The sequence below is a fragment of the Dipodomys merriami genome, unplaced genomic scaffold (genome assembly GCF_024711535.1).
Source record: "Dipodomys merriami isolate MVZ:Mamm:240054 unplaced genomic scaffold, mDipMer1.0.p SCAF_935, whole genome shotgun sequence".
Classification (NCBI taxonomy): Eukaryota; Metazoa; Chordata; class Mammalia; order Rodentia; family Heteromyidae; genus Dipodomys; species Dipodomys merriami.
Window position 1 is genome coordinate 86,729 of NW_027206552.1, and position 13,797 is coordinate 100,525.

Below are 13,797 nucleotides of genomic sequence, written 5' to 3' on the forward strand. Positions count from 1 at the left end.
GCGCGGCGCTGCCCGCCCCGCGGGGTGGCTCCTGGGCCGCGCTGCGGGCCGCGGCGGGGCTGGAAATGTCAGGCCGTCCCCGCCCCGCGCCCCGCGCCCCGCGCCCCGGGCCCTGCGCCCTCCGCGGGGTCGGAGTCCAGAGCGGCTCCGGGAAGCGACGGCGATGGCACCGGCGGCGTCTCGGCTGCGGGCCGAGGCCGCGCTCGGGGCGCTCCCGCGGCGCGCGCTCGCCCGGTACCTGCTGCTTCTGCGGCGGTACCCGGTGCTCACCAAGGCGGCCAGCAGGTGGGCGCGCGCGGACGGAGGGCGGGACGCGGGGACCCCAGGGCCAAGCCCCGCACTCCGCCGCGCCCGAATCCCCGCGTGGACACCGCGGGCCCCCGCCCCGCAGCCCCCCCGCCCGTCCCGCGTGGACACCGCGGGCCCCCGCCCCGCAGCCCCCCCGCCCGTCCCGCGTGGACACCGCGGCCCTGCAGCCCCCTCGCCTGTCCCGCGTGGACACCGCGGGCCCCCGCCCCGCAGCCCCCCCCCGCCCGTCCCGCGTGGACACCGCGGGCCCCCGCCCCGCAGCCCCCCTGCCCGTCCCGCGTGGACACCGCGGCCCTGCAGCCCCCTCGCCTGTCCCGCGTGGACACCGCGGGCCCCGTCCCGCGTGGACACCGCGGCCCCGCGCCCCCCGTCCCGCGTGGACACCGCGGGCCCCGTCCCGCGTGGACACCGCGGCCCCGCGCCCCCCGTCCCGCGTGGACACCGCGGCCCTGCAGCCCCCTCGCCCGTCCCGCGTGGACACCGCGGCCCTGCAGCCCCCCCGCCCGTCCCGCGTGGACACCGCGGCCCCGCAGCCCCCTCGCCTGTCCCGCGTGGACACCGCGGCCCCGCGCATCCCCCCTTCCAGACGAGCGTGGCCTTGGTGTCCTTTCCCAGCGGTGCAGGGCCCCTGGGACGCCCGCACACGGGAGCTGCCAGCACCAACACCAAGGCCCTGCTGCCCCCATCGCTGGCTCCGGTTTAGTTTCCGGTTCCAGAAGGCTCTACGGGGGTTACAGTGCAACTTTTGGTCCTCCCGCTCCGTCAGTCACCCCGGGCCAGTCCTCCCCTCGGTCAGTCAGTCACCCCGGCTGTCCTCCCCTCGGTCAGTCACCCGGGCCGTCCTCCCCTCGGTCAGTCACCCGGGCCGTCCTCCCCTCGGTCAGTCAGTCACCCCGGCTGTCCTCCCCTCGGTCAGTCACCCGGGCCGTCCTCCCCTCGGTCAGTCACCCGGGCCGTCCTCCCCTCGGTCAGTCAGTCACCCCGGGCCGGTCCTCCCCTCGGTCAGTCAGTCACCCCGGCCATCCTCCCCTCGGTCAGTCAGTCACCCCGGGCCGGTCCTCCCCTCGGTCAGTCAGTCACCCCGGGCCGGTCCTCCCCTCGGTCAGTCAGGCACCCCGGGCTGGTCCTCCCCTCGGTCAGTCAGTCACCCCGGGCCGGTCCTCCCCTCGGTCAGTCACCCCGGGCCGGTCCTCTGGCTCAGTCAGTCACACACACACACATGCTGGTCCTCCCCTCGGTCAGTCAGGCACCCCGGGCCGCTCCTCCCACTGATTTGACTTTTCTGAGAATGCTTTCTGTGTGCTGAGCACACCACTGTGGTCCACATAGGGGCTACAGCCTATCACACAGAGGCCATCCTAGACAAGAATCAGATGACAGTGTGACATTGACTGTTGTCTTGAACAGCCTGCAGATGAGTGAAGCAATAGCTGGAGGGTGAGAGGGCACAGCAGGTACAAAGGTTCTAAGGGATGAACTAGCACATTTTGGAGAAACTGGAAAAGGATGGTCTTTGAGAAAGAAGCAGCTAAGGGTCATTTCAAGAGGGTCCTTGTATTCCATACTAAAAACCTTGGATTTTATAGTATTTTTTTTCCTTTGCCAGGCCTGGGCTTGAACTCAGGGCCTGGTCACTGTTCCAGAGCGTCTTATGCTCAAGGCTAGCACTCTGCTACTTGAGCCACACCACTTCCAGCTTTTCTGTGTATGTGGTGCTGAGGAATCAAACCTAGGGCTTCATGCATTCTAGGTAAGCGCTCTACCACTATACCACATTCCCAGCCCCAGATTTTATAGTTTTCAAACCTAGCCTGGGAGGGAACAACTGGACCCATCCCTGCTCTAACTAAAAACCTTACTGTGGCAGTGTCCTTCACGCAGTTTTAATACAGAGATTGCTTGGAACCATGTGCCCTATTGGAAACATTTTGTTAATCATACTACAAATATCTAGGTGTTGGCATCCCACAGATTTCCCAGTTTTTTGTTTTTCATAACTATTTCCCTGGAAACCAGAAACTAAGCTTTTATGAAGTGATAAAACTGATTAGCTACAGCAAATCCAGTCTCTGCTGTTAACCGGCACTGTGAAGTATGTATTAGTTTGCCTTTTGGCTGTGGCATGATGTTGTGCTCCTCAGGGCCCAATCAGGGTTGCTCTAGTCATTCTACAGGAAGAAAGTAGATGAATGAGGCACTGAAGATAAGAGCCTGCTTCAGTTAATTACAGCCACCCTGTGCCAAGACTAGAAGGCTTGCCTCTGAAGCCTACCTTGGAATTCTAGGTTCTGCAGTTAGGAATAAAGAGCAAGGTTGGACACAACTACTAGAGTACAGTTTATGGCAAAGGAGAAGAATTCAAGGCCATTGTAAACCCCAGGAGGAATGTGGTCACCTACCATTCAGACTTGACCCAGCTCGGGTGCCGGCCTCTCCTGAGAGCACTGTGAGAGGTCACTTTGGGAAGACCTCACTTCTTGGATTCTGTAAATGGAGCACTCCAGGGCATAAGAGAAATGTATCAAGAATTGTCATGGCTGCTGGATGCTGGTGGCTCACGCCTGTCATCCTATCTACTCAGGCGGCTGAGATCTGAGGATCACGGTTCAAAGCCAGCCCAGGCAGGAATGTCTGTGAGACTCTTATCTCCAATAAACCACCAGAAAACTGGAAATGGTGCTTGTAGAGTGCTCCCTTTGAGCTGAAGAGCTCAAGGACAGGGTCCAGGTCCAGAGTTCAAGCCCCATGAACAACCAAAAAGAAAAGAAAAAAAAATGAGGTGATGGCTGGGTGCCAGCGATTCACAGCAATATCAGTGGATTACAGTGGTGCCAGCTCAATAGCTGTAATCCTAGCTACTCAGGACGTGGATATGAAGATCACTAAGTCAGCTAAGTAGATTCCAGTTTTTTTTTCCTGTACTTATCTATATGAGTTTACTTTTTATTATTATTATTGCTGCTGGTCCTGGGGCTTGAACCCAGGGCCTGAGCACTGTCCCTGAGCCTCTTTGTGCTCAAGGTTAGTGCTCTACCACTTGAGCCACAGCTCCACTTCTGGCTTTTTCTGAGTAGTTTATTGGCAATAAGAGTCTCACAGACTTTCCTGCTTGAGCTGGCTTTGAACCTTGATCCTCAGATCTCATTCTCCTGAGTAGCTGGGATTACAGGTATGAATGCTGGCACCCGGCATGTGTGAGTTTGTTTCTGTACAGTTTTATTACATGTGCATACATGTCCATACCATAGTCAAAGCACAGAACAATGTCATTGTAAGAATTTTGTTGTCCTTTTAGAACGACACACCTTTCTGATGCCCCAAAGGGTAGCATTCTGTAGGATGACAGTAGCTCAGCAAGGGAAATTTTGCTGTATTAGTGTGTGTGCATGTGTTACTGTTTGATGTTTCTACCTTCTGATGTGGGGACTTCCCATGGCAGCTGCTTTCATGAAGATTCATCCCACCAACCCTCAGTCTCAGAGCAACCCTGCTAATTCCAGGCACAATGTGCATCTTTCCCACTGCCTGCTACTGACATGTGATTGCTTTCTGTCCACAGCGGCATTTTGTCAGCACTTGGGAATCTCCTGGCCCAAATGATTGAGAAGAAGCAGAGGAAAGAAAACTCTCAAAATCTAGATGTCTGTGGGCCTCTCAGATATGCAGTTTATGGGTGAGTGGCACAGAAGGGCTGGCTGCCCACTGCGACTGACAACAGCAAAGCCAGGCTCCTGACACCAAGCTTCTGGAATAATCTTACTTGGATTTTTTTCAAAATCATTGAAGTAGCCTGCATAGCTGTAGTCCTGGCTGCTCAGGAGAGGACTGGAGTTTGAGACCCTATATGAAATGTAAAATACAAACAAAAGGGTTGGGGTTTGGCTGAGTGGTGTGTGAGAGGGGAAGTGTTGAAGTAATCATCGTAAGAGAAAAGTCAGATTTTTTTTGGGGGGGGGAGGTCCGGTCGTGGGGCCTGAACTCTGGGCCTGGGCGCTGTCCCTCAGCTCTTCAGCTCAAGGCTATCGCTCTACCACTTGAGCCACAGCGCCACTTCCGGCTTTTTTTCTTTTTTCTTATGTGGTGCTGAGGAATCAAACCCAGGGCCTCGAGCATGCAAGGCAAGCGCTCTACCACTGAGCCACCTTCCCAGCCCAAAAGTCAGTTTTATACACATTTTTGTTTGTTCTATTTTCTGTGTGTGTGTGTGTGTGTGTGTGTGTGTGTGTGTGTGTGTGTGTGTGTGTGTGTGTGTGTGTGTGTGTGTGTGTGTGTGTGTGTGTGTGTGTGTGTGTGTGTGTGTGTGTGTGTGTGTTGCTGGGGATCAAATCTCAAATCCCAGGTTTCATTCATGCTAGACAAATGCTGTACCACTAAGCTTTACCCCCTGGTCCCTAATATAGATTTTAATTTGTTTTTATTTTTGTATGTTGTTTAGGCTGCTCTCCAACTTGAGATGCTCTGGGTCAGCCTCCTGAATAGTTAAGATTTAGGCAGGCATCATGTGCCTGTGTGTAGTTAGCTTTCTCCCCTTCCTCCCTCCCTTCCTCCCTTCCTTCCTCTCTCCCTTTTTCCCTCCCTCCCTTTCTTTCTCTCTCTTTCCTTCTTCCTTCCTTCCTTTCTTTTTCCTTTCTTTCTTTCTTTCTTTTTCTTTCTGGGTCCGGTTGTGGGGCCTGAACTCTGGGCCTGGGCACTGTCCCTCAGTTCTTCAGCTCAAGACTAGCGCTCTACCACTTGAGCCACAGTGCCACTTCCGGCTTTTTTCTTTTTGCTTATGTGGTGCTGAGGAATCGAACTCAGGGCCTCAGGCTTGCAAGGTCTTTCTTTCTTTCTTTCTTTCTTTCTTTCTTTCTTTCTTTCTTTCTCTCTCTGTCTTTCTTTCTTTCTTTCTTTCTTTCTTTCTTTCTTTCTTTCTTTCTTTCTTTCTTTCTTTCTTTCTTTCTTTCTTTCTTTCTCTTTCTTTTTGGGGCTTGAGCTCAGCATGGGCCCTGTCTCTGGGCTTATTTGCTCAAGTCTAGTGCTATAACACTTTGAGCCACAGCTCTACTTCTGGTGTTTTCCCTGGCAGGCTTTGAACTCCAATCGTCAGATCTCAGCCTCCTGAGCAGCTAGGATTACAGGTGTAGGCCATTAGCACCTGGCATTGTAGTTTCCATTTTGAATGAAGTCTGAGGGCAGATGACTTACCTGAACCTACAACCCGATTTCAGGAATGAGAGACCTTGCAAGAGTCTCACTGGACTCACAGAAGGGGAAAAGCAACTCATATAGGGCTAATTAGATTCTGTTATTTTTCACCATGTAAATATGCAGAAAACTAATATATCCTGAAAAGCATCACTTTCCAAACTACTTTCTGAATTCCAAAGGCAAAGTGATTCAGGATTTATTTTACTTTGTTAGTATGAGACTGGGTCTTGCTGTATTACTCAGGCCCCAAATGTCTGCGTTCAAGCAGAGACCTAGGACTATGTGTATGCACTCAGCTATTTTTATCAACACTCACACAAACACATGCATGTATGCATGCATACATTCATTCTAGGGGCTACAGTGAATTTTTTTATTAGTCCCTAGAGTGAATTTATTTTATCTTACCTTACTTTTGGTGTGGGGCTTGAGCTTAGGCCCTGGGTGCTGTCCCTGTGTTCTTTGCTCAAGTCTAGCACTCTATCACTTTGAGCCACAGCTCCATTTCTGGTTTCTGAGTGGTTAATTGATAAAAAGAGTCTCATGGGACCGGGCACTGGTGGCTCACACCTATAATCCTAGCTACTCAGGAGGCTGAGATCTGAGGATCGAGGTTCAGAGCCAGCCTGGGCAGGAAAGTCCATGAGACTCTAATCTCTAATTAGCCACCAGAAAAGAGGAAGTGGGGTTGTGCCTTAAGTGGTAGAGCACTTGCCTTAAGCTGAAGAGCACAGGGACAGCTCCTAAGCCCAAAGTTCCAGCCCCACGACCACCACCAACCACCAACAAAAAAGAGTCTCATGGGGACTTTTCTGCTTGGGCTGGCTTCGAACTGCAATCTTCAGATCTCAGCCTCCTGAGTAGGTAGGATTACAGGTGTGAGCCATCGGTACCTGGCTTAGAATGATTTTTTTTTTTTTTTTTTTTTTTTTGTCCTGGGGCCTGAATTCTGGGCCTGGGCGCTGTCCCTCAGCTCTTTGAGCTACAGAGCCACTTCTGGCTTTTTCTGCTTATGTGGTTCTGAGGAATCAAACCCAGGGCCTTGCATATAAGGCAAGCACTCTGCCACTGAGCCACCTTCCCAGCCCTAGAATGAATTTTTTGTAATCATTAATTCAGATGCCTTTTTTGTATCTGCAAACATGCTGACTGGAGTTACTGTCTCTAATGCATCTAAAGCCGTGTCCTATGCCAGCGGTGTTCAGTGCCCTTAGATGGTACCCTTACCCACCACATAGTCTTCCCTTTGCCCAAGACTTGGCTCTCTCCCCACAGACCATATAACTCCCAACAGCAGAGCAGCAAGGCCTATCAGAGAACCTGCTAGACTTTCCATATCAGGATTTAAATTCACTCAGTGCATTCCCTACAGCATTGCTTTTTGGAGCTTGGGTCTCCTGGGCTCTGTCCTCTGTGGGTGCACTCTGGAATTTCAGAACTCCGCACCAGATTCACCCTGGCCCGCTTGAGTAAAAGCTGGAAACACAGAGGCAGGTCCATTTCTTTTTCTTTTTCTTTTTTTTTTTGTTGGTCGTGGGGCTTGAACTCTGGGCCTGGGCGCTGTCCCTCAGCTCTTCAGCTCAAGGCGAGCGCTCTACCACTTGAGCTACAGCGCCACTTCCGGTTTTCTGGTGGTTTATTGAAGATAGGAGTCTCACCGTCTCTCCTGCCCGGGCTGGATTTGAACCGCGATCCTCAGATCTCAGCCTCCTGAGTAGCTAGGATTACAGGCGTGAGCCACCAGCGCCCGGCGCAGGTCCATTTCTTTATCATTGATTGCTTCTCAGGGCCAGAGCCTGTCTAGGGACAGACAGACAGCAATGGACAGACAGACAAGACATGATGATGCTTGCCTTCCAGGGGATGAAAAGGGGGTATATACCCAGATAGATTTGACTGTGCTGTGCAGACCACGAAACAGAGGGGACATGTATACCACAGCAGGCGTGCACAGCACAGCTCTGCCAGCAGCAGGCATGGAGAGGCAGGCCACACACTTAAGAGTAGGGGCAGCAGGGGCACAGAACCTTAGGGAGGGAGGGAGGGACTTCGTTCTGTTGAGGCTAAAACAATGGCTGACCCAATTATTTTCCAGAAAGTAAATATATGTAGGCCTGTGGTTCTCTGAGCAGGGTTTAGGACCAGGGTTGGCTCTTGGGATGAAGCTGGACCAGAGGGAACCAGCCTGGCTCTCACTCACCGTGGGTCTCAGGTTCTTTGTGACAGGACCACTGAGCCACTACTTCTACCTCTTCATGGAACACTGGATCCCTCCCGAGGTGCCTCTGGCCACGGTCAAGAGGCTCCTGCTAGACCGTCTGCTCTTCGCACCAGCCTTCCTGCTGCTGTTCTTCCTCTTCATGAACCTGCTGGAGGTGGGTCCTGGCCTTGTGCTGGATGAAGTTTCCACTGTGGCTCTGAGAGCTAATGTTCCAGGCAGGACTTCTGGGAGTCCTGGGAGCTTTTTACTGCTTTCAACCTAAAGTTGTTGTTGTTTTTTTTTTTTTTGCCGGTCGTCAGGCCTTAACTCTGGGCCTGGGCACTGTCCCTCAGCTCTTCAGATCAAGGCTAGTGCTCTACCACTTGAGCCACAGCACCACTTCCAGCATTTTCTGCTTATGTGGTGCTGAGGAATTGAACCCAGGGCCTCATTCATGCAAGGTGAGCGCTCTACCACTGAGCCACCTTCCCAGCCCCTCAACCTAAAGTTTTACAGTCTCTCTTAAAAATGTAGGAGACAAACCTTAGCAATATTAGCATTATTTAGTTTCCCTCAGTAGAAATCACAAGCATCCTGATTCCAAATCTCAGTTGCTATAGATTTCTTGGAGCATTAGACAAGTGCACTACTACATCTTGTCACTGGTGTTCTGACAGAGCAGCACATGTATTGTACCATAGGATTGTTTCCAAATATTCTGATAATTGGTTCCTTTGTAGTTCTGTATACTTTGTTGTATCTTATAAAACCTGATTGGCTTCACCAAGTTCTGAAGCGACCCATAGTACAAAAATTTAAGACTCCTTTATGATACTTCAGAAATGTTTCAGTGAGAACATAATTTGTGTCTTTTCTTTTTTGGGGGGGAGGGGGACCCAGTCGTGGGGCCTGAACTCTGGGCCTGGGCGCTGTCCCTCAGCTCTTCAGCTCAAGTGCTCTACCACTTGAGCCACAGCACCACTTCCAGGTTTTTCTGCTTATGTGGTGCTGAGAATTGAACCCAGGGCCTCATGCATGCAAGGCAAGCGCTCTACCATTAAGCCACCTTCCCAGCCCCTGTGTCTTTTTTTTCCCTCTCCCTCTCCCTCCTTTGCCTCCTCCCTCCTCCTCCTCCTCCTCCTCCTCTGCTTCTTCTATTCTTCCTCCTCGTCCTCCTCCTTCTCCTCTGCTGTGGAGCTTGAACTCAGGGCCTGGGTGCTGTCCCTGAACTCATGCTCTACCATTTAAAAGCGCCACTTCCCCATTTTTTGGTGGTTAATTGGAGATAAGATTCTCATGGACTTTCCTGTCCAGGCTGGCTTTGAACCACAATCCTCACATCTCAGCCTCCTGAGTATCTAGGATTACAGGTGTGAGCCACCAGTACTGGTTTTTAAAGTTTTTTGTTTTTTGTCATTCATGGGGCTTGAATCCAGGGCCTGGGTGCTATCCCTAAGCTTTTTTGCTAAAGGCTAGTGTTCTTTGAGCCACAGCTCCACTTCCTCAATTTGTGTATCTTTATAACGTTGGATATCATTTGCTTATCTGCTACGTGTATTTCTTTTATCTGCTTTTCTTATTTTTATTAAGGTTTTTTTTTTTGCATGTGTATTTACATGTATTAAGAGTCCTAGGCTGGGTGCCAGTGGTTTATGCCTATAATCCTAGGTACTCAGATCCTAGCTACTGAGATCAGAGGATCCTAGTTTGAAGTTGGCTAGGGCAGACAAATCCAAGAGTCTCTTCCAGCTGAAGTAGAGAGCAGGTCACTCGTTCTCACAGCTGCCCCACTTACAGGGGAAGGGCGCTGATGCCTTCGCTGCCCGGATGAAGAGTGGCTTCTGGCCTGCGCTTCGGATGAACTGGAGGGTGTGGACACCCGTGCAGTTTATTAACATCAACTATGTACCTCTGCAGGTAAGGATGGCCTTGTTTCCCACAGCCTTGCTGGGCTTTCCTTTGGCAGGCTGTAGTTTCTCTCAAGCCTTGCTTTCGATAAAATTCCGATTCCTGGTCCAGCCCTGCACAGTGTCCAGTACCCTAACACTTGCGCTGCAGATTTGGAGCTAAGCAGTCAGTCTCATCCATTCATTTAGCAATTTCTGGGGCTTTCTGGTAATGGAAACATTCTGGGTCATTTGAGCTCAGAAACTGTAGTAAGCAAGCTGGAACAGTAGAGCAGGGTGAGGCCTGACAGAGCAGTTCCTCTTGGGGAACTTGGAGCACAGGGGCTACTGGTGGAGAGCGGCAGGCCTGTGTTTCTGGGCTCGATTTGGACGGTGGAGAACAGTGCTGCTGCAGATGCTGCATAGCAGCTACCCTCTCGCCAGGCTTCACCTATCGGCGTCCCCTAGACACCCAATTCAAGGGAAAAGGGCTCACACATCAAGGCTTCCTCCTCACTGGAGTTGTGCTTGGACACCAGGAGTTTTGCAAAGTTCAAAATCCAGAAGAAGGAAAGTCAGCTACATTTTTGCACAGTGCAGAGGGGAAAGGCCGGTGCCCTCATCCTCTGGAGGGAGCTACCCGGCTGAGGACCTGGTTGGATGGGGGAATGAGGTGGCAGGCCACTCCCAGCCCACACACTCAAAACACACACACTGCACACACACAGTACCTGCCACACATTTACATTCACACCACTCAGCACCAGATGTGCACACATTCCTGTACATATAGAGCACACACATTCACGTGTCATCACATCATACCTCCTAAGCAGCCGCAGAAAACCAGGGAACATAGTGCCTGACAAAGGGCTGGTCAGGCATAGTGGAAGCTGTGGGAAATTCAAGCGAACAGAAGTGTGAGCCCAGGGCTGGGAAGGTGGCTCAGTGGTAGAGCGCTTGCCTTGCATGCCTGAGCCCCTGGGTTCGATTCCTCAGCACCACATAAGCAAAAGGAAAAAAGCCGGAAGTGGTGCTGTGGCTCAAGTGGTAGAGCGCTAGCCTTGAGCTGAAGAGCTGAGGGACAGCGCCCAGGCCCAGAGTTCAGGCCCCACGACCGGACCCAAAAAAAAAAAAGAAGTGTGAGCCCAGTGACCTTATCAGCACCCTTCCTGAGAACATGTCATCACTAGATGGGGTTGAAGCCAGATTCTTCAAATGGAGTGGGTTGGAGGCACACAAGAAATCACAAATCTAGCTAGGCACTGTGGTGTACACCTGCAGTCCAGGATCTTGGGAGGCTGAGACAGGAGAATCATGAAGTTGAGGTCATCCTGCGCTCCTTCATGAGACTGTTTCAAGACATAAGGAGATGGGGAAAGGAAATTGGGAGAATGAGGAAGGGGAGACAGGAAGTACATCAGTCACAGGGTCTCTGGACTCCACTGAGGGGTCGGTGCAGGGGCAGGGAGGAACAGAAGAAGGGCTGGGGTGGAGCGGCACTTTGAAGCTCAAGAGGCACAAGTGCTCAAAGAGGCATTCACAGAATACTGCTCATTGTGGGACAGGTGGACACGCATCTGAAAAAGGGGTTCCCTGGAGCCACCCTGTGGACCAGGAGCTTCCCTGACCTGAGCATGCAGTTTTCCTGAGCTTAGGGACTTCCCTTGTGACAGAAAAGGCACTCCAGTGGGCATGGAACAGGGCTGCCACCCGTGTGTTCTGAGTCTGAGGAGTGGAGGTAGGCTGATTAGTTGAGGGGGATAAAGAGGGGGAAGGAAAGAGGTCAGGAGAGTAGGTTGATTGGTGAGAGGATTCTGGGCAGAGGGGGCCAGTCAGAGGGTTGATATGCTCCTGGCATAGGCCTGTAGCTGGTTCACCTGTCCTCAGCCTCTGGGGAGGTAGAGATAGGAGGCAGGAGTTTTTAGAGTGCAACCGCAGAGGAATCAGAGGCTTTCAGGAGTTCTGAGCAACACAGAAGAGAATTTAGGACTCCCAGCGTATGGAGGGGTGCAGAGGCCAGAAAACGGGAAGAGACATTGTTCAGCAGTATTCACGTAACAGCTACTGTGTGTCCCACTGCTCTAGACCTGTGATTAGCAAGGGAGACATGGAGCTACTTGCCAGAGATAGGATAGACAGCACCTGACTAAAGGTGACAGGGATGGGATTAAGTCCAGATTAAAACAAGTGCCATGGGGTCAGAGGCAGGCAGGGGAGCAGGGGCAGGCTGGGTGCCATGTGGATTTTACACAGTGGCCTGCCCCGGGGAGGGAGCAGTCCCAAGCTTAAGTGTTCAGTAAAGGAGAAGTACAAGTCCTTTTTGCTGGTTTCTTGGGTAAGGTCAGGCCTTCTGCTTACCACGCCCCACCTGTTCTCTTGGCAGTTCCGCGTGCTCTTTGCCAACCTGGCAGCTTTGTTCTGGTATGCCTACCTGGCCTCTCTGAGGAAGTGACTTCAGATGCACTATGGACAGAGACCTGGGGGAATCACCTACTGGGGGGGGGGGACTTCACCTAATTCTAAATCCTGATTCAAGACCCTTCAGAATCACAGGAGGAGAAACAAATGTCAATGTCAGCACCTGGTGCTTTAGAAAGGCAGCAGCTGACTTGGAAAGCAGAAGGACTTCAGCTGTCACCTTCAACCAGATGAGGGTGACAATAAAGGGTGATGCAGCTGCTTCCATGGTGGTTGTGACTTCTTAAAACATTTGCTGTTTGGGGAGAAATGCACAGCCAGGTTTTTATTCTTTTATGTTAAAATATATATAAAGGGAAGCTTACAATTTAAGTGCAGTTAGCAGTATGCTTTACCATCAGTATTGGCCACTCATTTGTTTACTTTAAACCCCAACCCTGTTTCTTCTTCCTGATCTGACAGCCACCCCTTACACTTTGTCTATGAATTCGAGGCCAGGAAACCCCTAAGGGTGGATTCACATTCTTTATGACCAGCTTATTTTACTTAGTATGAAATACATGGTTTGAATGTGTCCCCTGGAAAACTCCTGCAGCGTGATCCTCGTTGCAGGGATATTTAGAAGTGGGGTCTTGGGCAGTTGCTCAGGAGGCAGAGATCAGGATAACCGTTCAAGGCCAGCCCTGGGGAAAAGTTGGCGAGACACCGGTGTTAACCAGCCGCTGGGCACAGTGTCGAGTCTGTTGTGCTAGGTGTGCAAGAAGTGTAAGTAGGTGAGTCATACCCAGGCCGGCTTGGGCGTAAACCTGAAGCCCTGTCAGGAGGGGCGCGGCTCAGACCACCAAACCCGAGTCCTTCCGGAGGGCGTCTGTCCTCATCCAAAGGCTGCAGAGGCCGGCAGCGCCAGCATCTGGAGCTTCCCAGACTCCAGGGCTGAATGGATGTCTACTGTGTGTCAACGGGCCGGGCCGGGCCCCTGCCGGGCTGAGCCGGGTCCCCCCCCCCCCGGGCTGAGCCGGGTCCCCCCCCCCCCCGGGCTGAGCCGGGTCCCCCCCCCCCCCGGGCTGAGCCGGGTCCCCCCCCCCCCCGGGCTGAGCCGGGTCCCCCCCCCCCCGGGCTGAGCCGGGTCCCCCCCCCCCCCGGGCTGAGCCGGGTCCCCCCCCCCCCCGGGCTGAGCCGGGTCCCCCCCCCCCCGGGCTGAGCCGGGTCCCCCCCCCCGGGCTGAGCCGGGTTCCCCCCCCCGGGCTGAGCCGGGTCCCCCCCCCCCGGGCTGAGCCGGGTCCCCCCCCCCGGGCTGAGCCGGGTCCCCCCCCCCCCCGGGCTGAGCCGGGTCCCCCCCCCCGGGCTGAGCCGGGTTCCCCCCCCCGGGCTGAGCCGGGTCCCCCCCCCGGGCTGAGCCGGGTCCCCCCCGGGCTGAGCCGGGGCCCCCCCGGGCTGAGCCGGGCTGAGGTCCCCCCGGGCTGAGCCGGGTCCCCGCCGGGCTGAGCCGGGTCCCCCCCCCCGGGCTGAGCCGGGTCCCCCCCCCCCGGGCTGAGCCGGGTCCCCCCCCCCCGGGCTGAGCCGGGTCCCCGCCGGGCTGAGCCCCCGCCGGGCCTCCCCGCGCCCCGGCCGCGTTTCCCGGCCTCCCCGCGGGCCCCGCGCCCCGCGTCCTCGGGCGGGGACATTGTGAGCGCACAGCGGGCGCGCGCCCGGCGAGGCAGCGGCTGGGAGGCTCCGCAGACGGGGCGCGGGCCCGGGAGCGGCCACCCTGGCTCCACGAGGCGAAGTCCCGCCAGCAGACCCCGCGCGCCCGCC

At 54.1% G+C, this 13,797-nt stretch overlaps 1 protein-coding gene across 1 annotated transcript; it reads left to right on the forward strand.

Moving 5' to 3' along the window:
* Positions 1-125: 125 nt before the first annotated feature.
* LOC138821744 (peroxisomal membrane protein 2) lies at positions 126-12,265 on the forward strand. The gene is made up of 5 exons (XM_070014137.1): positions 126-285; positions 3,869-3,982; positions 7,709-7,871; positions 9,494-9,613; positions 11,969-12,265. The coding sequence occupies exons 1-5, from the start codon at positions 164-166 to the stop codon at positions 12,035-12,037; spliced, it is 588 nt and encodes a 195-aa protein (XP_069870238.1). The 5' UTR covers positions 126-163; the 3' UTR covers positions 12,038-12,265.
* The last annotated feature ends 1,532 nt before the right edge of the window (positions 12,266-13,797 follow it).